General features: G+C 54.0%; 1 protein-coding gene and 1 long non-coding RNA gene across 3 annotated transcripts in view; one reads left to right on the top strand and one right to left on the bottom strand.

Moving 5' to 3' along the window:
* Positions 1-2,715: 2,715 nt before the first annotated feature.
* Positions 2,716-13,364, bottom strand: LOC118919712 (uncharacterized). 2 transcript variants are annotated; one of them, XR_005027619.2, is made up of 3 exons: positions 13,292-13,364; positions 11,236-12,911; positions 2,716-3,174 (listed from the first exon to the last, which is right to left on the bottom strand). It is a non-coding gene; the product is annotated as an uncharacterized LOC118919712 (long non-coding RNA). The 2 variants fall into 2 exon arrangements; XR_008997423.1 differs by lacking the exon at positions 2,716-3,174 and adding an exon at positions 5,244-9,243.
* Positions 12,793-25,051, top strand: part of CACNG4 (calcium voltage-gated channel auxiliary subunit gamma 4) — a 64,945-nt gene continuing 52,686 nt past the window's right edge. The window contains exon 1 of the mRNA XM_036899892.2: positions 12,793-13,012. Within this exon, the coding sequence (XP_036755787.1) occupies positions 12,793-13,012 (220 nt within the window). The remainder of the gene's footprint in view (positions 13,013-25,051) is intronic.

Raw genomic sequence — 25,051 nt, 5'->3', positions numbered from 1 at the left:
TTTTTTTTTAGTGCCCTTGCCAATTGGGAAGAGGAAAGTGCTGGCAGGTGGGGATGGGGGCAAGGCCTTTCTGCCTAGTTCTGATGACTTCTTTGAAGCAAGTCAGGAAATACCGAGGATCTGGGCCCAGCTGGGAAGGGAACTGAGGGGGCGAGGGGAGGGAGATGCAGGGCCCCCTTGAGAAAGCTGCCCTCTCTTCCCCGGAGCATGACCCACCTCGGCCCAATGCCTCATTAAGCTTTTGTTTTGATCCATTGGCTCTATTTCTCACATGCTCTGCTTCTGGCTGATTTTTCTGGTCAGGTTGATCAAAATATGTCAGTCTCCAGCTCACAACCCTTTGGAGACGCCCCTGCAGCCCTCCAGGTGAAATTCATGCTGCTTAGCCTGGTTCACGAGGCCAGCGTCAGGACTGCTTCCCTGGGCACCCACTCCCAGCCCTCCCACGGGTTCCTCCCTCCGTCCGGATGTCTTTCCTAGGCCCTCTTTCATTAGCCAATCATTTAAGTAGCTCTGGGAGGCCTCCCTGGGCACATCCCTCTGCCACCTCCCAGAGCCCAGAGCATCCACCACTAGCCTCCGGGCCTTTGCTGCTGCTCTTCCCGGCTGTTCCCCTCTCTGGACTACAGACCCGGTAGGGGTGGAACCATGCCTCATTTGACTGTCTCCCTGGCACAGGGTTTGGCACTTGGAGGGTATATCTGTCCTCGGGGTGCTGTAACAAATTACTGCACACTCAGTGGTTTAAAACAACACAAATATATTATCTTACAGTTGTGTAACTCGAGAGTCTGAAAAGGGTCTCCCTGCACTAAAATCAAGGTGTCAGCAGGGCTGTATTCCTTTCTGGAGGGTCTATGGGAGAATCCGTTGCCTTCCGTGGCTGGTGCCCCCTCATCTTCAAAGCCAGCAATGTCAGCTCCAGTTCTGTCCTCGCATCACTGGGACTTCCTCTTGTGCATCCCTCCTCTACTTTGGAGAGCTCGTGTCATTATGTTGGATCCGCCCAGAAAATCCAGGATAATCTCCCTATCTGAAGGTCAGCTGATTAGCCACCTTCCTCCATCTGCAGCCTGAATTCTTCGTCATGTAATGTAATATATGCACAGGTTCTGGGGACTAGGACGTGGGCATCTTTGGGAAATCGTGATTCTGCCTTCCACAGACAGAATTCAATAAACGCACGTGGAGCAAAGAAGAATGAGTGAAATGACCGGCAAACGTCTTGGACCATCACTTACCAAGAGCCTTTAACACAAATATTCTTTGCGCCTTTTCCCCGCTTATCAAACTCCTTTAAAGTGCTTTTTTCTAATCACATGCTCCACAGAGAATCTGCCCAGAGGAAACCAGCGGAGGCTGGGCTGCTCACTCGCTGGGCCCAGCACATTTCACCAGCCGGGCCAGGTGGCGGGGCCTGCCCGCTCCCTCCGGCAGCCGGGCACTGGGTGTCCTTGCCTCCGGAAGTGGTTTCCCTTCCCCGTAAGCCCCAAATGCACATCGGGAATCACCTCTCAGAGTTCACTCCCCACTCTGATACCTTCGGTGAACTCTCCAAGCACAGTGGGTGGATTCCACTCTCAAAAACCATATATAGATAAAAATCTGAATTTATAATGAGAGTCTCTTAGAAGCTGATTACTCATTATTGAAGGATCCAGAAAAGGATCTCTTTAAAAGAGCAAGTTTCTGGGAGCATTTCATACAGGAGACGGTGTACAACTTGGAGAGGGACAGAGGCATTGCCTGACGGGTACTGAGCATTCTGCTGCCCCCCCAGGAGGCAGCCAGGGAGGCAGGGGAAATGGTAAAGCAGGCTTAAGAAGGGGGCCCACTACCCACACTGAGGCAAGCGTGCAAATATCAGTTTATGCTGGTAACATGAGACGTTTCACAATATTGTCCCGTAATTCTATTTGGATAGCTCTTTCTCTCAAGCTTAGACCAAAGGTAGCTGACTTTCTTTTTTTTTTCTCTTTGCTTTCTGTGTTTTTCTGCTGGGGGAGAACCAGGACTGGTTGCTACAGCAACCAATTTATTTCTGCAAGGGCATTTTAACTTTCATCAGATGTTCCATTTGATAGGGAAGTTTTTCCTTCTGGGTGTCTGACTTTTGCAATCATGCTCTTAACTAAGCCCCCCCTTCCCCTCCTGTTGCCCTAAGAGTTAAGGCATATTTATTCCACAGGGAAAAAGAAGAAAGAAGACTTTAAAAACAAGGCTTTTGGAGGAGAGAGAAAAACAAAGTAATTACATTTCTAAGCCCGCCCTCATGAGACAATAAATTTGTAGGATCTGGAGAAAGTTTGCCATGAAAGGGTGGAGTCTTTACTCTCTCCTCCCCTATATAGCTCAGGCAAACTATTCATTTAAATTTTCATTCAACAAATATTTATTGGGCATTTCTATATGCCAGGCCCTATGCTAAGGCGGATGAGAGTCAGAATGGAATAAAACTGCCCTCCTAGGGTGTGCCAGGCTTGGAAAAGACATTAAACATAGCAACCCTCAATCACTATGTAGTTGTGGGGATAAGAGCTAAGAAGAAAGGTACATAAGAAAGAAGGCAGAGGCACTGAGTGCAGACTGCAAGGTGCTCTGGAAAGGTGACCCCTTCAGTTGAGCCCCATCCTCTGTTCTCTGCTGTGTTCCAAGTGATGAATCCAGGCCCTCACACCTGTGGGCCTCAATACTCATTGTACTGGTTTCTGATGGCTGTAATAAATTACCATAAATTGGGTAACTAAAACAAAAAAACATTTTTTCACATTCTGGAGGCTAGAAGTCTGAAATCAGGTGTCGGTAAGGTTGGCTCCTTCTGGAAGCTCTGAGGGAGATATAAAAAGGCAGAGGAAGGATGAATTTCCTCTCTCTCTTCTTGGGCTGGTACGTGCACCCTGTCCTGCCCTCAGATATCAGAGCTCCTGGTTCTTGGGCTTTTGGACTTGGACTGAATTACACCGCTGGCTTTCCTGAGCCTCCAGCTTGCAGACAGCATATTGCGGGACTTCTCAGCTTCCATAATTTTGTGAGCTAATTCCCATAATAAATCTCCTCACCTATGTCTCTGTATCCTTCTGGTTCTGTTTCTCTGAAGATACCTGATGCACAGGTCAACAAGAAATGCTGCTCCAAATGTCTTGGTCAAGGTCCCTCTGACCTTCCATCCCATCCCTGTGGACAGACATCTCATCACACACCAGGATTCAAAGGCAGCTTCCCCTTCACATGCTGACCTGTGCCAAAGGCCCCTTTCTATTGTGATGGCACCAACTGTAGGAACCGAAGAATGTCAGCTGCTGAAGACTGGGAGGATTGTTTGTGGGCTCACATCTCTGGGCAGAGAGTCCCAGAGCAGAGAGGACCTCCTGCAGGTGATATGGGGTCTTCAAAGGTCTCAGAACACATCTGCCTTTCCAAGTTAACCACAGGCACCAACACTTAGAAGGGAACCCAACCTCTCCCAATGAAGAAAGTCCTCCCCAGGACTGGTCCTGCCCCCGCTGCCCATCTCCCCTCCAAGATGAAGACACCATCTGCTGGCCCCAAGCAGGCCCATGCATCAGACAAGGGAGTTTGCATGCGTGCAGGTGGGCAGAGGCGGAGCCCAGAGGCCAGGCACCCCTCAGGGTGGGGCAGCAGCTTGTCTCTAGGGACTCACGGGGGTAGTGTGGCTGGACGGGCACTGTCAGGGGTCAGGCCAAGGTGCTCTCCCTCGGGGGTGAGTTTCTCTGAGCACAGAGCCCGAGAAGGCCCCTTTCGTGGGGAGGCTCAGGATTGCTGACTACACTGCCTGGCTTTAAAATGCCCTGACTCCCCTGAGCTGAGCCCCGGGGAGGTGGGTGGCCCTCCCGCTGGGCCTGCCAACTCAGCATGCCACTCTCTTCATTGTCTGGGCACCAGCCCTGCCCTGTTAGCTCCTGAGCCACCAGGGCCTCTTTACTCCTCTCCCAGGGGCCCCCCTGCAGGCCACGTTAGCCTGTGCTCCACCTGTAACAGTCTCAAGGCAGCTGAGTTTAAAGACACCATTATGCATTATGGATAAAGGGCAGCCCAGCTGTATGTGCTCCGTGGCTTCCTCAAGCAGGCTGGGCCGCTCTGTCCTCTGCCCCAGGCCGCAGGGCCAGCCAAGGCGCTCCGTGCCGCCGGCAGCCCCAGAACCAGGCACGGGGCTCCCGCCTGCTCGCTGGGACTGCGCTACAAATTGATGAATGTTAACGACCTGCATCCCCATCTGTTCGCAGCAATCATGAAGATGTTCCCAAATGCTGGGAGTTTGGGGTTAGTTTTTTTTTTTTCTTTCTTTTCCTTTTTGCCTTTTTTCAAATATTTATGAAGAGATTTTCCATTTATCCTGACACATCTTCTCCACCGTGGGTGTCAGATGGGAGGGTTCAGACAACAAACTCCAGAAGGTATTTTCCCCAAAGCAGCATCTGGCTCCATTGGCAAGTGCAGCCGGAGGCCTGCCGGAAATTGGCCGAGGCAGGAGGAGGAGGAGCCGTGGGCAGGCGGCCGTGCAGCCCCCAACCTGGGAGCTCGGCTCTGGGATGCCCCAGAGACCAGGGTAAGTCCACCACTTGACATCCTACAGCCCCAAGCTCCCAGGCACAGGGCCCTCCTGAGCACCCCCTGTCCACCTCCCTTCCTTTTCAAGCCCTCTGGTCTGGTGACAAAGCTCCCCAACTCTACCTGGTAAACCACCTGGGTTGACCAGCACCACAGGGCAGATCCCAATTACTGGAGGGCAGGGTGCTGGGGGAGAAGGGGCTGGCTTGGTCCCTTCATCCCTACACTCCCATTCCAGGAGGTCTTCTGGAGGCAGAGCCAGAGCCCTCCCTCGGTCTCCCTATGGGGCATTTCCCACCTGCTGGGTGGGAAGACAGGCAAATGGCAGGACAGCAAGATCCACGCTGGGGCCAGGAGTGTCAATGAGCGCCTTCTAGAATCTCCCAGAGCACACCGGCTTCGACAGCTGCCTTCCCTGCTCTCCCAGGGCCCAGCTGGTGAGTTACCACAGAGACTGATCCAGGCTATGCACGCTGCTGATGAATTCCCTGGAAAACCACACGTTTTACTGGAGAACTTGAGACTCAAGGCATCACGGCCTTGAGCTCTGAGACTTTCCTGGGCTGTACATTAGGAGTCACTTGGGGGCTTTAAAAAATACTGATGCCCAGGCCCACTCCAGAGTGGTCAGAATTTCTGAGAGTGGGGCTTATATTTCTAAAGTGCTCCTAGGCCACTGTAAAGAGTATCCAGGGTTGAAAACTATTGAACTGTGGAAAGAATATGTTTCCTGGAGAAAGGCAGGCCTCGACTAGAATCCTAGCTCTTCTGTTTACTAACTTTGACCTTGAATAAGTTACTTGCCCTCTTGAAGCCTTGGTTTCATCATCTGTAAAATGGGGGTAACAACAATCTTCCTGGTTATAAAGTGCCCAGCAGGTGTTCAATAAATTACAGCTGCTGGTAATCCATCACGAACCCATCTTGTGAGACAAGAGACTATTGAACCCGGGCATGCAGAGGAGCCCAACAAGGTGGGTCAGGGAAGTGCGAGCAGGAACACTTGGTTTTTGGATGCACAGTACTGTTACCTGCAGAACTGCCTCTGCTCTGGGCAATTCAGTCCTTGGCAGGTGCCATGCCACAGGTGACAACACTCTACAGATACCACACCAGTCAAAGAATGTTTCTCCTTGAATCATAAAAGATCTAAAGCATTTAAAATATCTCCCCCAGGAAGTCAATTTATTCTCCATCCCCTGTTTATCTGGAGATGGTCTGCTACCAGATCCAGCCCAGTGTGGAGCCAGATGCGAGTGTTTGAGAATTTACTCTGTCTAGTGCTGCCTTGAAACAGGGTGAGGTTGGGAAAGGCCCTGAGGTGCACAGTGGCCATGCCAAAAAGCAGGTAGTTCTGGAAGGACATGCCCAAGGAGACCCCAGGGATTCTGCAAACCACTTGAAGAGAACCCCAAAGTCCTGGGTGGTCACTCATCCATACAGTTAGCACTCATTTCATATCATGTGCATCTACTCTTGGCATTTGATGATGTCGGACCACTTTGCCTGGGCCCACACGCCGCACACATCACCTTGCAGTCCGGCAACAGCTCTGTGAGGGTGAGTGCCCCCGGGCCCCATGATCACTGGGGTGCACTGTGTGACTTGCCCCCATTCTGCCTCCTCCACCCCTGGGGGCCTCAGCTGTGGCCATGAGAAGATTTCAAAGAGTTTCGGCAATGGATGGCAGTGACTTGAATAATGTCTTTGTCGCTGAGAAGATCCACATTTGTAGGTTCCCAGGGGACAAGATGAACCCACAGGGAGGGCCCCACTTCGTGGACTGCAGAAGGTATCCGGTGATGGTCTATATTACAAAGGAAATTTGAGTCTGGGGAAGTCAGTGATTATTAGTGGATGAGGATGCTGAGTAACATAAATGTAATTGTTATGGAGTATTAATAAGCCAGATAATAAAAGCTACCATTTACTAAGTACATATTTAAATCAAAACTATAAAACATGTGTTCTGGAGTTTGACTGCTAAGGTTCTTAATCAGGTTCCTTCTGCACATCCCTTGGTGAATTATTTACCTTTCATAACCTCCATTATCGCTTTGGTAAAATGAAACCAGTAATAGTACCTATCTCAAAGGGTTTTTGGGAAAACCAAATGAGTTATATTTGGTGAGCATTCAGAATAAAGCCTGGTGATTATGAAGGGCTCAGTAACATCAGCTATTAGCATTGTTGTGTCAGTGCCTTACCTGGGCTTCTTAATCTGCCCAACCCCAGAGGCAGGTGCTTGGTTCCACATTTTACAAAGGCCCAGAAGGGTTCAGCCATTAGTCCAAGGCCACACAGCAGCAAATGGCAGAGCAGGACTAGAAACTTGGGTCAACCTGAATCCAATGACCTTCCCTTTTCTGTTCATAAGAAAAGACCTTGGAGAGAAAAGCAGTAAAGACCCAGCAGCTCTTTGATAACAAAATGAGCAGGAATAACCAACACAGGCAGAGTGCAGATATTCCATGGATATCCCTGATTCAGAATGACATCAGCAGTATAAAGCCCTCCCACCCAGCAGCAAGCACAGCTGGGAGGGGGCCAAGAGTGGCCGCAGCCCTAATCCCCAGCAGGCAGGCGGTGGAGAGCAGCAGAAGGTAGGAGATGAAAAGGAAGGTGTGGCTCACCAGTGGAAAGTAGCCAGACCTACCCTGAGCCAGACCTCTCATTCGGCCGCCTGGCACTTTGCAGGGAAATTCTGCATGAAACACTGTTTCTTCTTAGAGCTCCTGTGCAAGGCTGTTATATTTTAGGAATTAAAGCTCCACTTTTGCAAAAGCACAAGTGATATACATTAGTTGCAGAAGGTGCTGTCATTGACCATCTTCCCCATCTCAATTTTCAAACGTTTCCGCCTCCTGTGCTGCTGATTCCTTCTTGGAGTATTCTTCTCAACCCTTTGAGAGTCGGCTCAGTTTCAGAGGTTGGCTGTGGACAAAGAAACCTCTCGGCCTGTTTGTCCTGTCGAGTGTTTTGAAAAGAATGTTCTCAGAATAACCAGCTAACTGTCAAGCGTGCTGGGCCGGAAGCTTTTGGCCAAGTCAGGCCATAAATATCAATATATTCATCAACGGGGCTGGTTCCAGAACAAATTCTAGTGGGGGAGACTGCCCAGCATGGTGACAGAGCACAGCCCCTAATGGGATCAAGTTTGAAAACACAGTTCTTGAACAAGCCCACACGGACTTCACTCACAGTTCACCGTTTTGTTCACTGTAACACTGACAGCAGGACACTGCGTTTTCCTCCTACGACAGTCAATGGAAAAGGCCCAGGATAGGGTAGCAGCCAGAGGACTTGGGATCAGGAGCTGGCCCTCTGCCCTCCACTCTGGCCAGCACCAGAACAGGCAGCGGGGGTAGGAGCCGGGAGGGAAGAGGAGGGTGGGTTCCTAAGACTGGTAGCTTCCAGCACCTGCCATCAGCCCAGCTCACCTCCTACCTGCCCAAGAAATGGAGAACCTGCTCCACCCCATCTGGCTTGCAAGGTACAGCTCTTTATAACCTCTCCACCCCCATGTGACTTTGACAGTCATTTGAACCTGATTTCAACTGGATAAAATGAAATGAAAGAGGAGTCGGGGAGGAAGCAGATGTGGGCAGAGGGACTTTGAAGATCCTGTACCTCTGCACCCTCCCAGCAGTGGGTGCATTTTTAGGAGGTGACAGAGCCTGGCTATGCTCCAAGCAGAGCTGGGTTCAAATCCCAGTTCAGACACTTACTGTCTGTTTAGCTACAGGCTCATCTTCTCCAAAATGGGAGGGAGTAAAGGTATCCACTTCACATGGTTGCTGTCATGAGTAAATGAATCATGCACCCAGAAGGCATTCATTGAGTACTGCTTCCATTCCAAGGGGCTGGGCTGGTGTGGGGATGGTGCATGTGCCACCACTTTGTTGCAGTGGAGTTAAAAATGAACACTGAGTGCATATCTGGCTCCAACCACCTTGAATGGAATATAAGTGATAAGCAAATGAAATGGAATAAACTTGAGTACAGAAAGCCAAGTAGAATTTTCTGATCTGCACTCTTCCTCAAAGGAACCTACTGAAATATTGAAGAAAAAGAAAAATGTCATTCTTGCAGTGTGCATAATCTGATGTTAGAGAGGCTGTCAGTACCAGGATCTGGAGGCATTCTCCTTGTATTGAGCCATTTGGATAGGTTGCAAATAAGCCTCCACACTGAACCTTCGAAGACTCATCCCCGACCCTCTGCTGTAGATATTCAAAATCATTCTTTATGTCTCTTCACCCAAGATATCTCCCAGGCTCCCCAAATCACATGCCCCTACCCCCACCACTAAGCCTCTGAAATCAGCAGAACCATCTGCTTTGGGCATGAAAATGAGATATTACAAAAAGTTGTCACACAGAGGTCATTATTTCTAGAGGACAAAGGGGGAAAGCAAAGCTTTTAATAAAGGCTTTGGGAGCCACGCTCCCCTAGCTGGCAGAGGGCCTCCCCCTCCCTTCTCCCTGTGATTACAAATGCAGTCTCCGAGGCAGCTTTGACATGCACGTTACGCAGCGTGAGCAGCCTAATACTGTATTCTTCTCCAGAGCTGCTTCACCCTGGAGCTGGGCTTGTCAGAGGGTTCTGAACTCATTCAAGCTTTGTCTTCACAGCCAAAGTAAAGTGAAGAATTGTGGTAATTACCCAAATCATCTGTTAAGAGAGCAAGTATCCACTCTGTGTTGAAAAAGACAGCTTTGGAGGACTGGTTTAAATATCTCCGTCTTCTCAGCTGTCCAGAGAGGTAATAATATGCGTGCTGACTTGTCCTGTCTCCCAAGAGTCAAACTTCCACCGTCCAGCCTCTCTAGAACCAGACCAATCACGAGCCTCCTCCTGAGCATGCAAAGGTCACATCCCTCCCCCAGATCTGGAAATGTCACATGGGAGAGACCCAGGGACCTCAGGCAGCAGTTAAATACTACCATTTAGAGTTCTCTAATCTGGCTGAGCAGAAATTTCCAGATTTAAGTTGTGCTCGCCCAGGCATGATGAATGGTCTCAGCCTGCCTTGAGTTTGTTCCAGCACTCCACGGGCGGACAAGTCCCAATTTGACTCCACAGTCTACACCTCCACCAACTCAGAACTAAGCATGGCTTACCAGTTGGGTGTCCACAGGTAGAAAGGCAAACCGCCAAGCCCCCACTGGAGTCCCATTCTGCTGCACCCAACCTCCAAATTAATAGGTAATAATAACAGTACAGTCAAGCAGAACTTGACCAGGACAAAGAGGCTGTTTAGTGTCCTTGAAAATCCCTGGCCTGAAGTCAGCAGGATCTGAGCTGGGATCTTCCAGGTGAGAGAATTTGAGCAAGTTACTCCACTTCTCTGTGCCTCGGGTTCCCCCGGTGTTTTAAGGAGAGAATAGTAAGAATAACAGAAAATGTAATATACATTCCCTAGATAGAGTCTGGCTCACTGATTCCAAGAAAAGGTTGAAGGGAGTGTTTGCTACTCATTCCACAAACAGTCCCTAAGTATGTGCAACGTGCAAGGCTACTTTATTTGACCCTCGGAACAACTCTGAAAGGGGGACTGGGGAGGTGTCTTTCTCCCCGGTGGCTTTGGCTTGTCCAAGATCACCCTTTAGTCAGTCATGGAGCCGGTACTTGATAGAGACTGTCTTGCCCCCTAGTCCGGTACTGTCTGAACTCTCCACAATGCCCCTCGGTGAGTGGAGGGGTGGGAGCTGATCTAATAGGGCTCTGATGACTGCAGATTTCTGTTCTTCTGTCTCAGTGGGATTAACGTGAGGATCACGTGCTTGGAGGAAGGCCCTAGCACCCGTTTCATCTCCCTCACCCAAGAGGAGATTGAGAGAAACTACTCACTGCCACCCCCCCACCCCTCGATGCCATGCCCACACAGACCAGATCCATCATCCCACTTTCATTTGTTTCTCTCGAAGTCCCTGGCAAAGGCTGCCAGGACTGGGTGGAGGGGATGTCCCTGAGTGACCCAGGAGCTGGCTCAGGATGGCAGTTTTCAACCACATTTCTGGAACCTTAGGTCCACAGAGGTGCTTTGGGGTCTGCAGGGGCTGGTTGTGGGTGGGTGGGTACTGGCACTCTGGGTACCCTATTCAACCAGAGCAATGCCAGCTCTTATTTGCAGGGGTAACTGGTGGGAGACCTGGTTTATTTATGTTGGGCTTCTGTTTGAGATAATTTGAGGAAAAGATATGCTCCTTTAAAAAAGAACAAGAAGAAGGAAAGAAAAGAAGAGAAAAGCTTGACATCCACTTTTCTGGGAGCTTCTGAGAACAGAAGCCAGAATTTATGGACAGATGGAAATAGCCATGCTCTGAGCCAGAGCCAGGGGTCTCACAGGTGGTATGCACCTTCAAGCACACATTGGACACCTGCTGTGTGCAGAATCCCAGACCAGGTATTGGGGGGATGAAAGTAAAACAGAGGTGGTGACTCTTGTCCTTTGAGACTTTGGTGGGAGGGGGACATGAACAGACACCTCAAAGGCAGGAGAAGGGGCCCAGAAATGCTAATTAACCAGTCTGGCCCCCGGGCTATATTATCTTGGATTTTTTCCCCCTTTTATTTATATGCTCTATTTCCCCCAACCAGACTCTAATTTTCCACAGGTTAAGAAAACACCTCTCACTCAACAGACATTTCTTAAGCACTTACCTTGTATGTCAGACATGGCAAAGGTTCGCGATCTCTTGGGAGAGCAGCCAGCATTTTCAGCATGGGAACATTACTTTTCTCAAGGTGGTAGGGCCACAGAAGGTGTCACAAAGGAGGCAGGATTCAAGCTGCATCTTGCAAGAAGCACAGTAGCTGTCTGTATGCCTCTTTCCCTTTCCTGGGGGTCCAGTGCAGCATCCCAAAGGACACCCATCCGAATGCCAACGGTGCGAGCTTTCAGGAGGTATGAAGTAAAGGTGCTGGACGCCAGGTGCTGGTCTCAGGGCGTCCCGGAGGGGTGAGTTTGGAGTTGGGTTTTGAAGGAGGAAGAATCTGGGCTGGTTCCGAGGAGAAGGGAGTGTGTCCAGGCTGGGATCATGCCTGAAGTCAAGGCAACTAAGTGAAGCCACGGGGGCTGAGGCAGTGACTGGTGGTGAAAGGGAGCAGGACAGGAAAGCCAATAAAGCTCGAGCAGAGAGAAAGGCAAAAAGAAGTCAAGGTATTGAAGAGAGCTAGAAGAAAGAGGGTAGCAGCTGCGGGCTGGGGTGTTCGCAACTAACGCAACTGGGGTGTTCCCAGACTCCAGTGATGTACCCTCAGAAACGCAATAATGACGGGGGCCCCTCTCCCACGAGAGCCTCAGCACCTCTGTGAAACAGGGATCTTACGTTCTTTCCAAATGACCTCTGGCTGACAACTCCCTTCTCCCTCAACCCCGAAGTCCGAGGCCTCCGGCCCCTGCCTGCGGATCCGGAGGAGCCGGCAGGGGCAGGGGCCACCTGGTGGAGGGGGAAGTGGCCCTGGCCTGGCTTGGCCAGTAGTGCCTCCCAGCTGTGACCCACCTCTGGGGCTTCTGGAAATCGGCTCTGAACACTCCCACGCCCACCCTCAAGCCTACACATTCTTCGCCAGGTAAAGGAACGGATATGCACACGGGGAAAGGAGGGACACACGCACAGCCCACATATTAAAGAGTCCCCTGGGTGTGCTGGGTGGGGTAAGCGGGTGCCTGGAAACGCGCTTCCCTCCGGTCCTCCCGGGGAGCCCGTGCCTCGGCTTCCTGCGCTCTAATAATGTGAATGAACCCTGGGAGGGCAGGAGAGTGCGCGCGAGCGCGGGGAGGGGAGAGGCGGGGAGCGGAGAGAAAAGCGGGCTGGGGGAGAGGGGAAGAGAGAGGAGCGCAAACCCGGGCGGGGGCCGAGGCTCGAGGGGCGGCGCCGAAAGGAGCCGGGCGCGGGCCGGGAGCGCGGCGGCTGCGGGCGGAGGCGCGGAGGGCGCGGGGCGGAGGCGCGGGCAGAGCGGGGAGGGCGGGCCGAGAGGGAGGAGCCCCCGGCCGCCGCCGCCAGCCCGCACTCGCCGCCGCACCTCGGAGTTTGAGCCGCTGCGGGGCCGGAGCGCAGGCACGCCCGGGGCGCGGGGTCGGAGCGCGCAGCGCGGCGCCGCCCCCCGGCCCTCGGCCCCCCCGGCCCGGGCGCCCCCGGAGCGGCGCGAGGAAGGAGGAGGGCGGGCGGGCGCGGCGGGCCGGGCCGGCGGGCGGCGGACTATGAGGCGCCCACCATGGTGCGATGCGACCGCGGGCTGCAGATGCTGCTGACCACCGCCGGAGCCTTCGCCGCCTTCTCGCTCATGGCCATCGCCATCGGCACCGACTACTGGCTCTACTCCAGCGCGCACATCTGCAACGGCACCAACCTGACGATGGACGACGGGCCCACGCCCCGCCGCGCCCGCGGCGACCTCACCCACTCCGGGCTGTGGCGAGTGTGCTGCATCGAAGGTACGGCCGGCCCTGGCACCCCCAACCCCAGCACACGCGCGCGCGCACACACACACACCCTGCCCGGGGCGCCGGCCGAGAAGAGGGTGGGCGCGGCAGTGGCTCCGCGCGATACACAAAGGAGCCGGAGCGAGCGGGCGGGTCCCCTCGCGGCCCGCTGTGCACCAGCTCAGGGTCCCTCCCGGCAGCGGACCCCCCAGCACACCGATTCCACAAACTCTCCACTGGTACACGCACACGCCCTCGCGCACAGACACAATGAAGCACACCGAAACTCACACGCGCGCGTGCAGCCCCGGACCGGAGCGATTCCCGAAGGGCCCGCGCTGGCGCCCCCGGGGGAGGTGGAGGCTGGCGAGGGGGCGGGAGGAGGCTGGGGCTGGGGGGAGCTAACGGGGAAGGCGGGGAGGGAAGAGGGGGAGGGGTTGCTTGGCAACCGGTGTCAGTGCGATTGCTATGGGAACTGGCCATCCTGGGGCGGAGCCGGCCGGGGGCGGGGAGCGCCGGGGCAGCTCTGCCGACTCCAGGCCCGGGCCGTGGGGCGGGAGTCGTGGCTGGGCTCTGAGGGAGTCTGGGGGAACGGGGTCGCCCGAGTCTAACACCGCCGAGATCCTGCTCCGCCGCCTACTCTTCCACGCGGCCGCCGGCCGACTCCTCCCTGCTCGGTGGGGAGAAGGAAGCGTCACCGAACCTCCTCCCCGACTAGGGGAGCGAGCCCTCCGTCACAGTCCCTCGGCAGGGAGGCTGCGGGAGACCTTGGAGGCGAACTGGGGTGCCCAGGGGCGACCCGTGGACCGCAAACTGCTTAGGAGGGGCGTGGCCGCCCCGTTGGGGCAGAAGGGGCGGGGCGCTGCGCCCCTCTAGGGGCGCGAGGAGGCGGAGTGTGTCAGGTTGGAATGCCTCTGGGGGCTGAGGCTGGGTGCCCCGGGACTGCGGAGACCGCTCCCTCCGGGGGAGGGTCCCGGACCCTTCCAGTGACCACCGCGCCGGTCTCCAGTGCCTCCCGCCCGCCCTGCTGAGGAACTTAAACTAACAGGTGGCTGTGGAGGGGCGGACTGGCCCAGCCGGGTTGCGGACACGTCTGCCGCTTGGGCTTGGCATTCAGATTGGAGAAGAGATGGAGGAAGTTTGCCGAGCGTTCGTTCCTTTTACAAATCCTTGGACAGAGTTTCCTCTTTCTTTTCCGTAACCTTTCCCCGTGTATTAGATCCGCCCCTCAGTGGTTCGGGAAGTTCTCCCACACACCTAACCTTCCTTACTGCAGTTACAACCCCTGCTGAGAGTTCAGCGGGTTGGATCTTGGTGGAGGTTGGTAGGGAGCTCCGAAAGAGATGGCCCTTTTTCTGGCCGCGAGCGTTGTCACCTAAAAAGAGGCTTTGTAAAATAAAGCCGAGTCTGCTTAGCGAGGTCGAATTTATCAATCCTTTCTCTCCCTGCTAGACGATGCCTGTTCTCACCTGGAAAGCTGCCCACCTCTGTCCCCCACATCCTTGCCCAAACGCAGCTGCTTTGCCCTTTGCAATTTGGAGCTTAATGCCCGGGCTAAGTGGAGTCTTTGAGGAGCAGGAATATGCAATCAATAGTTTGGGAAACAGCCACACAAAGGATCAGTGGGCCCACGATCACACCCTCCTTTCTTTTGAAAAACATTTCTGGTGTGTAGTTGCTCAGATCACGAACACCTACTCATCGCATCTGGAGAGTGTACCCACGTCACTACCTGCCACGGCACCTGAGTTAGACACAGAATGGGGGTTGCATGCCCCCATTCTACCTCACAGGCTCCACTGGGCGCTGTCTTTGTGGCACAGTAAGCCATGCCACTGTCACCATGCAAACACATGTGTGGACCCCAGACCTTCCTGCAAACTGGAGTTAATTCCCCCAGAGCATCAAGCCTGGCCTCTGCAGAGTGGCTCAAATGCCTCCTTCATTAATTCCTCATCCTAATGAGGATTGATGCTGCACTTAGCATCTTGCCAACTGCCTCGAGCCGTTTGCACTCAGTGTTCATCAAGAGAGCCCCAAGCTGATCTGGGCAGCTGGCTCCGCTGGCAGAGGGAGGGGAATTGCCATCTGGGGGACCTCACCAAAAGAACTGGACTGACTCTGTCATCCCTCAGGGCTCAGGTGTTCCTAAGGCCAAACCAGGCCACATGCAAGGGTTGGAGCAGCCTGGGTCTAACCCAGGGCTGGGAGGGCTGGTTCAGGATGCCTTGTCGCAGCTAGGATCATTGTTGACAGTCCCTCAACCAGGGTGGAAATCGCCAGCTTATCTCATAAAAGCACATCGCAGAGTCCGACAGCTGTTGACACCTATGATGCCCCCACCTGCCAGCGAGTGTCCAGGCTGAGCCCTGCCAGCACACGTACCCCAGGCCACTCCCTCCTGCGTGGTCACCTCAATGTCAGCTTTTGTGTGTAAAACACATTATTTCCACCTGTTCTCTAGAAAAGTACCAAATCATTACATGAAAAAAAAAAAAAGGAAAGATGAAATCTGTGAGCTGAAACTAAAGGAATACTACAGGAGGCAGCCAATAAAGCTCAGGTCGTGACGGCCAGACTGAAGGGTTTACTGGCGACTCATGAAGAGTGGGCTCAATGTCCTTGTTGTTTCCTGTAAATGACGTTGCTGGGCCAGGAGAGCCCAGCCCTCTGTGTACGTAAGGCATCCACCCAGTCTGGCAGGGCTACGTGCAGAAGACTGCTGTGCCACCCTCACCAGAGCTGGCATCGCCCCAGCCTCTTTCTGTCCCCCAAAGCCTGGTCTCGCCTCTATTTGACACTTACTGGACAGCTGTCAAAATACTCAAGCACACAGAGCCCTGTGCATGTTAGCCCATGGCATGCTCACACTGGTCCTGAGAGGAAGCTGCTCCCCCCCCCCCCGCCATCTGCAGCTGAAGGATCAGAGGCTCAGAGAGGGTAAGGCACTTGCCCAGAGACACCCAGGCTGGAGGCTGCAGGCCAGATTTGAGCCTTTGTCTCTCTACAAAGCTTTTCCCACCATGTCATGCTGCCCTTTCCCAAACAGCTTCTGGGTTGCCATTAAAAATAGAACCAAGTACTTGACTACCCAGTGGAGCCCAGCTCTGAGGTTGGGCCGGTGGCAGCATGAAGGCATTTAGAACTGAGAATGTACAACTGATACACGCATTGCATAACGCATTCTTTCTCTTCTCTATTTCTGTCTTTGCCCCTGTCTGTGTTTCTGTCTCTGTCTCTGTCTCTCTCTCTCTGTCTCTCAGTCTGTCTCTGTTTCTCTGTCCCTCCACCATGTTCTGGACTAGCCTGTCCCCACCACAATCAGCCATCTGCTCCTCCTGACCTGAGACCCCCCCACCTCATTCTTTGGTGATGCTCAGCCCAAGGCTGGGACACAGGAAAGGAGTAATAAATCTTTGTGGACTTTTCGACCAAAGGTATCGCCAATGATTATTTGTTCACTCTCTAATGCATTTTGGTATCAGGCAAGCTGTGGGATGTGAACAAGCATGGGGGAGCATGCAGTGTGCGCTTGGGACAGCAGACTTCATGTAAACAGCAGAAGGGGAAGAAAAACTCTGAGCTCAGAGGGCAGCAGCCTGTGTCAGCACGCCAATCTCCCTGCCCACTGTCAGTGTCTGAGTGTCCCCTGGGGCTGCTGGGGGCCACAAGGGGCCTGTCACTGTGCTGCCGTCAGGAGAGATCTGGGCCCAGAATAAACAGTCCAGGCAGAACTCAGCCTTGGTGGCCCCCCTCTCCTCCCACGTCCCCCACAGATGAAACTGCCCCCAGCACACCCCCAGCTCCGTCAGAGCCTTACAGTGGCACCCCTGATTCCAGGGGTGGCCCCGCTCTGGCTCCACTCCATGCCGGCTCTGTCTGGACACTGGCAGGGAAGGGTGCAGAGACATTCTGAGCCCTGAGTGATGTACCTGTGCCCCGGTCACACTCACCTCCCTCACCTGGGAAGCACCTCACACCAGTGTGCCCAGGCTTTATTCACACCAGGACACACGGAGCCAAAGAAACTGTTGGTCCTGCACCCTGCAATCTTCTCTTGTAACAACCACAGGCAGCCTGTCCAGTCCGGTGCAGAGCAGGCCTCCCTCCCCACAGCTCCGAGCGCAGCAGCCAGTCACCTCCCGGCCCTCCACTGCCTCTAGTGTTGATAATAACAGTCACCGCTTACTGAAGACCTTTGGGCAGGAGTTAGATTAGTTCGTGTAATTGCCAACACTTCAAGGTAAATATTCGTTCTCTGCCTTTTCTAGGTGTAGAAAATGAGGCTTAGGATGGCCTTAGTGACTGAGCATCAGGAGTGCCTTCCACTGTCTAGATCTCAACTGAAGTTGGGTCAGAGAGCCTGGCTTTCTGTCAGCCAGGGGTTGGCCCTCATTTGAACCACACAGATGTGGGCAGGGACAGGTAAGGGGATTGTCCTAGTCCGCTCAGGCTGCCGCAACAAAATATGATAGACTCGGTGGCTTAAAACAACAGATATTTATTTTCTTATAGTTCCGGAGGTTCAAGTCCCAGATCAAGGTGCCAGCTGACTCGGTGCCTGGTGAGCACCCACTCACCCACCTCCTGGCTTGCATATGGCTACCCTCTCACTGTGCCCTCACATAGCAGAGAGCCACCTCTCTGGTCTCCCCGTAAGAGGGCACTAATCCCATCATGAGGACCCCTCCCTCATGACCTCATCTAAACCTAGTCACCTCCCCAAAGCCCCACTTCCAGATGTCCCTGGGGGTTGAGCTTCAACATATGAATTTGGCAGGGGACACAAACACTCAGTCTGTAACAGGGGCGTTCTCCCTTCCTGTCCCTGCTCATTCAGGGAGGGGTCCTGGCAGTCCCTTCTCGTGTCTACCTTCCTAATGCCCTGCTCTGTCTCTTTACCCTCCTTGTTATTCACTTATTTCTCTCTTCATATATATATATATATATATATATATATATATATATATATATATATATATATATATAAATCAGCTCCTTTTAACTGAAGCCAGCTGACTTAGTGAGGCGAAGCTGGGGATCTTGGTGGACCCCAGCCCTGCGTCTGATTTAATGGCCTCACTACAGAGCTGGCCTTGGAGGGACTTCAGAAAGGCTTGGTAGAAAACCAGAAGCTCTTTAACATAAAGCTCCTGTGTCAGTCTCCTCAGACAGATGAGAATCTTGGGATTTCCAGAACGTAGTCCTAGAAGCACAGGGTTGAAAGAGACCTCAGGTATCAGATCTGGCTGTTCTGGAATATTCCTTCCACCTCTGACTTTCTGCGACACACGCCCCAGAGAGTCCCTGCCACAGCTTCCAGGTTGAACCAGGTTCAGAGTGGCCTCAGTGTGGGCTTGCAGGAGGACGGCGGGGCAGGGGGGTGGGGGTGCCTCCCAATAGGAGAACCTTTACAACTAATTCAGTGGCTGTCAGCTTTTGTTCTGCTAAGACACACTTATAAGGGATATAAGTCACCCATCTGGGGGGCACACTTCTATTCACTCATTCATTCACCCATCCATTCATTCAATAAATGCTTGCTGAGTACCTGCTCTGTGTCAGGTGTGTGAGCCTCTGAATCCCAGCAGTGGGCAGGACAGACACGTCTGTGCTCTCCTGGAGCCAGCAGTGTAGTGGGGTAGCTGACACTTCCAGGGCTAGTGAGTGTTGTGGCAGAAGTGGCTGGGGGTGTGCTGGGAGAGGTCAGAAGGACTGGAGGAAGACACCCTCCAGGAAGAGAAAAAGACCCCCTGAGGCCAGAAAGACCCTGGTGAAGGATGGAGGGGAGAGACAGCAGGCGGAGGAGGAGGTGGGCGGGGCTCCATCGCCAGAGGGGCTGGGGGCGCTTTGAGGTCAGGGTCAGGGGCCTGCTTTATAGCAGGACAGGTCAGTGATTTTGAGGGGTGATGGGCAGGAGAATGAAGTGATCGGATTTGTGTTTTTTGAAGATCCTCTGGCTGCTTGTGGAAAATGGAGGTTCTGGAAGGCAGGGGAGGCCTCCAGGCGACAGGTGTGGACGTCCTTGCGGATGTAGCCTGGAGGCCTGGTGTGGACATCCTTGCGGATGTAGCCTGGAGGCCTGGCGTGTGGCAGCGACAGGGATGGGGAGAAGGGGACGGAGGGAGGGAGGGAGGGGTGAGGAATCCAGGATGGCCGCCTGGATCCGGGGCTAAGGCAGCTGGTGAGAGAGGGGTGCCTTGTGCAAGTGGGGAAGACCGGCAGGAGCAGGAACGGGGAGGAATTCAAGCCTGTGCTCAAGGAGCGGGAGCGGGTGGGGGTCCCAGATTTTGACACTGCTACTCAATGCCCCCACAGACAAAAGTCGTGCTAGAAAGTTCTGGAGAGCATAACTCCGGAGAACCACAATCATTCATAATAGTGCCAAGGGTTGTGAGTTCATCATAAACCACCCCTCACAACAGGCCAGGGCTTCTTGGCCTGGGCCCCATGGATATCTGGGGCCAGGTCATTCTTTGCTGGGGGGACTGTCCTGTGTTACAGTGTGTTCAGGAACCTCTCTGGCTTCTGCCCACTGCAAGTCAGGAGCATCCCCTGCCACCAAGTTGTGACAACCAAAAGCATCTCCAGACGTTGCCAAATGTCCCCTGGGTGGGTGGGGTGGGGAAGTAAAATCACCCTCTTGTGGAGAACCACTGCTCTGTGGAAGCCTCGTTTAGGTGGGAAGCAGGGCAGGCCAGGTCCTGGTGGCTGGTGGGAACCCCATTCAGTTCCCCTTCAGGGAAACACCTGGAATGAAAGTGAAGGAGCAGCTCTTCATGGGATGACCTGGCACCTGCTTTAGGTGACTGGAGGCATGCATGGTGCTCAGTCGCATTCCTTTCTTAAAAATAACAAGTCGCACACGCAGGCGACCCAGCTCACCCTGCTTGTGACACCCCAGCCTGTGTCCACACTGGGAGTGAGAACTGCTGCTGTGGCCCAATCCTTACACTCTGCAAGCAAAGGAAACTCAAGGCCAGAGAGGCAAAGTGACCTACCCAAGGTCACACAGCTCACTGGGAGCAGCTGGGAGCAGAAGTGGGTGTGGGGCCTCTTGGTTAGGGCTCTGTCAGCACAGCTGTCCCTTGGGTGGGCACCTGGGTGAAGGCTGGACAACAAGCAGCCACCACAGCATGAGGTAAGCAGCAAGAAATGCAGACAAAGGAAGGGAACTCACTCCCTCTGGGCCTCCCCCTGCTGCAATGCCTCATCCCCATCATCACAGTTAACCTGTGATACACTCAGAAGTAGCCCCTGTCCCTGCAACAAAGACGTTCTCCTGGGTGGGCACGTGTGCTTGGGCTAGTGCTCCTGGGAACGGCGTCACAAAGAGACCAGGGACAGGCTCGGCAAGCCCTGCCTAGATCCACCTCCAAGCTCCCCACAATTCTTGCCCTTTACCCCCATGGCACTCTGGGAAGTGCTGCATGACACCAGCTTTTCTGAACTGCAAGTCAGGACTTGGTACCCAACGCAGGACTTTTTTTTTCTAACGTATCAATTTCTTCATATGAAAAACTTCAAAGCTGTGAAAATCACATCAAAACAATTTTATTTTGTTTGGCGCTTCTTCCTCCAACCGAAAAAGATAGAAAGAAGAAAGGGACAAAATAAATAACAAAACAGGAGATGGACTGGGGTAGAAATTAAAAGTAGGAAAGTAAGATGATGGTTGAGTCTGGTTGGCACACAAAATGCCCACTGCAGAGGCTAGTGGCATTACTAGAGGTGGGCCACCGTTTATCTCTGAGCTTCCTGGGGGCTGAAACGAACAGAACAGACCAAACATAAGGGTCACAGACCAGCTGTAAGGTGCATTTAACCAAGGAAATGATTGCTCAAGAGAAGTCTACTTCTCCCTGATACAGAGGCCTGGAAGAAATGTGTTCCATGTCTCCTTGTAGGGATATTCTATCACATTAAAAGGCAGCACAGGGTACAGAGAAGAAACCAGGTTTGGGGGAGAGAAGATGAGTTCAAATCCGTTTTGCCAGATAGCTGTGTAGCTTCAAGAAGGTTACTTAACCTCTCTGAATTGTTCACATGTCTGGAAAATAGGATGACGCAGCGAATGTGAAATACCCAGCACATACCTACGGAGTAGGTGGTCCCCGAACTGAATGTGTGTTCAGAGAGCACTGGGTGGAATCAGGACTGCCCTGGCCTCTGTACCCTACTAGGCTCGTGAGTGCCGGCCAGGGGCCAGGCGAGGAACGCAGCTGCCAAACCCCAGCACACGGACTGTGAGGGAGGCCCAAGGGTCAGTCGTTGCCTTCGGCAGTCTGGGCAGGGGCTAGACATCCTTGCCGCTCTGCAGTCAAGGGCTCCCTGGTGTCTGCAGTGTCAGAACAGGGTTGGAGTCAACCTCGAGGGTCTTTGCAAAGCAGACAGCACCTCCCTCGAAAACCCCAGGCTGTCTGCTGGCGGGAGGACAGCAGAAGGTGACTTCACACCTGGCCAGGCCTGGCCTCCTTCTACTCCCAGCTTCCCCGGAGCCAGGACCTCGGCCGGACAGCCGTGCTGTTGGGTGCTGGAATCAGAGGTGTGATGGGTCAGGAGAGTTCTCTGGTTGTTTTTGCCCCCCCCAGAACATCAGGATCTCTCCACCACCCCCACTTCTACCCCCACCCCAGATTTCTATCCATCCTTCAAGCCAGCCTCCTCCATAAAGCCTACCCCAGCTCCTTCCTTGGGTTCCTCAAGGGAGAGTATGTCCCCCAGCCAGAGGTCTTCACTGTGCAGAGGCCTGCGAGGGCTTCGGATTTTCAGCGGGGCTGCTCTTGCCCCACCCCCATCTCCGAGGATTGCAGACCCGGAAGCAGGGTCCGCCCCTACTGTCACTGTGCTGTGCCATCGCCCCTTCTAGGAGAGTGTGGAAGGCCAAAGGGAAATTCTTGACTTAAGCCCGGCTCTGGAGCCTGAGAGAAAAACTGAATAAACTAAAAATGGTCAACCTCCCTGGCTCAGCAGCCGTCAGCATCGCTGTCCCATCGTGGCCCCAGGGAGACAGGCGGGGGCTGCATACTCGTCCTAGCTCACTCTTTCCAACTCCCCTTAGTCCACATGGATGTGGCAGCGTCAGATGGGCCACACTGAAGTCACACAGACCTGGGTGTGAGTTCAGACGCTGCTGCTTGTCGGCTGTGTGTCTCCAGACAAATTACCAAACGTCTCTGAACTCTAGCTCCTTCATTGTGAAATAGAGGCATCATTGTTGAAGATATTCAGGGTGGGACAGCCTTCTCCCCATGTCCTTGTAGCCTGAACCTTGGACATTTCCCCGGAGGAGTAAGTCACTCAGCCTTTGCGGCCTGCAAGGCCTGCAGTCGGCTCACTGGCCTCGAGGGTCTGGGAATGGGAGAAGCTGAGCCTTCCCGGGGATGCTCAGGCCAGTGGAAAGCATGGCAGCACCTCGGAGAGGCAGACCTGCTCTGAATGGCTTCTGTGAACGGTAGGAATCAGAACCTGAGGCAGCGCGGGTGGTGACGGCAGCCACCGGGCCTCGCCCGCATCCCATTTCCTGGCAGGCACTGAAGCTGCAGCTGTGATGAGGGAGGGCAGGGTGCAGGAGTGTAGAAGTCCTGATGGGAGTCAGGAGACCTGTGGCCTCATCTCGGTTCTGCCACTGACGATCTGGACAATCACCTCCTAGAGCCTTGGTTTGCCCGGCTGTCAGACGATAGCTGTCCTTCTTTCCATCCTTGCGTCCGCTCTCCCCCTGTCCTCCTGCCGTCCTCCCTCCATCTTCCCCCCTCCCCACCCCCACCCCCACCCCCACCCCATCCCACTGAGGGAAAAGGGCAGCGGCTGCTCCCACCGAGGCGCTGCAGAGGACGCAGGACTTGGGGCTCATTTTCTTGGAAACACTGTCGCCTGGGCCTCCTCCCACCTGACAGGTCAGCAAGGCCCTCACGGTGGCGGGAGCCTCCACATCAGCTGGGCTGCTGCTGGCTAGTATGGTGCCAGCCCGAGAGAATCACCCTGCTCCCTCTCCCACCCAGTCGGTCATCAGGCCCCCCACCCGGCAAACACCGAGAGCCTGCTCTGCGCCCAGCACGGGGCTGGCCACCGCAGAGACAAGATAAAAACCCCTTTCCTGTGACGTCCCCGCTGGATGCAGTGCAGCCCTCCCCGCTCCCGCCCTGCTCCAGCCTGCCATCTCTTGCCCGATGCCCCCAGTGGTGTCCTGACCCGCTCTCCTCCTTGCGGGCCCTCCCACGCGAGCCCTTCACACGCAGCCAGACAGATCTTACAAATGAGATAATGTCACTCCTTTCAGTGGGGCCGCATCTCACTTGTGACAGTCAGGCTCACTCCCAGGTCTGTGAAGCTGTACACGCTTCTGTGACGTCCCCCACCACGAGCTCTCACTGTCCAGAAGAGAGTCAGGGAAGGTGGTTACCATCCGTGTGGTGGCTAATAACACGGGTGGGGAGGGGCTCGAAGAACCTGCATTTGAATCCTGCCCTCCCCTATATGGGCTCTGTGGCTCTAGCTTCTCTGAGGCTTGGTTTTCTCATCTGTAAAATGGGGATGTAATGAGAGCTAGCCCCCGACAGCAGGGCCATTCCCAAGACGCATAACCGAGGTGGAGTGGTCTGGGGGTTGGGAAGGGGACAGGAGACCTCAGCCTCAGATGGGCTGAGAACACAGGGCTGGGACCCGCCCCTCTCTGCAGGGGTGTGTCAGGGCTGGCCTGGGGACACAGGTGTGGGAGTCACCTGCTGAGAGGATGGATGGAGCAACTTCTGCTCATGATCAGATGTCAGGCTATGAATGTTGAACCCCAGTGGCTTCACTTCCCCCATGGGACAAATGGCATGGTGGCATTTCTATTTTCTGGACCAAAACCCTAGGTAAAAGAGCAGGTGACAGATTTTCTGTTCTTGTGGAAGGTATAAGAGGTAATACAGGAGATGTTAGTGAGATCCTGAAATGCTGGCATTTTGAGGAGGTGGCAGGGGGAGGCAGGAGATTGAAAAAATTTAAAATCAGGACTGCCTTGTGCAAAGGATATAATGCAACTCTTGTCACCAGGGCTATGTTCACGGGCCTGAGACCTGTGCACTTGGACCTTATGCGTTTAATGCTCTGCTGTTACCTTTTTGAAACTTAATCATTTTTTGAACAAGAGGATCTGCATTTTCATTTTGCAGTGGATCCTGCAAATTATGTAGCTACTCCTGGGTGTTCTGTTCTGCCCTGGGAAATGACTTTGATTAGAAGAGGGGGACAGGGAAGCTGGCCCTGGAGGGTCCCAAAGTTGCATAGAAATTGGCAGCTGGGCTGGGGAACAGAGGTGGGTGCTAGAGCTGACATCCTTCCCTCTCATTTTTCCCATGGGCCCCCACAGCACCGCTCAAGACCAGGACTGCCTTAAAGAGCAGTGTTACTTACAACTCTGCCACTGGTAAGCATCTGTGGGGTGCCTGCTGAGAGCCTGGCTTCGTGCAGGGCACTGTGGGTATAGAAGGCCCTCAGGGAACTTGCTCTCAGTTTCCAGAGAACCTGCAGGAGAATAGATGGGCAGCCCAAGAGAGCACAGGGTGTGGAGAGCATCAGCACCCAGCTGGCTGTCAGGGCGTCTTCTGGGGGCTCTGATAAGACCTGTCTCAGAGGGTCGTCAGGAGGTTAAATTGGAGAATGGATGAGGGTTCTGTGTACATCTGCCTCCCCATAGACTTGAAATGCAGAGCAGCTCTTATGAGGAGCCTCTTAGAGAGGAAGTAGGATGTGGTGGTGGAGGGCATAGATGCTGGAGTGAGTTGGGGTTGGTGGCAGGCTCTGCCTCCTACTAGCTGTGGGACCTCAGCCAGTCGTTCCACCTCCTTTGAGCCTCAGTTGCTTTCTCTGCAAAACGGGGATGTTAGCAACACCCTCTGTGCAGACCTGCTGGCTGGGCCCAAGATGGGATGTCTGTGCTTGGCTTGAGGCTGGAATAGTGTCCATTGCCTGCTAGTTGCTCTCATTTGCTAACCCGAAGAATGCCCTGCACGTGGGGCAATGGGAAGGGGTCCCACAGTGAAGCTGGGTCTGGGAGGAGGGAGT

This window comes from Manis pentadactyla, chromosome 4 (assembly GCF_030020395.1).
Source record: "Manis pentadactyla isolate mManPen7 chromosome 4, mManPen7.hap1, whole genome shotgun sequence".
NCBI classification, from domain to species: domain Eukaryota; kingdom Metazoa; phylum Chordata; class Mammalia; order Pholidota; family Manidae; genus Manis; species Manis pentadactyla.
This window is presented reverse-complemented; position numbering and strand designations above follow the sequence as displayed.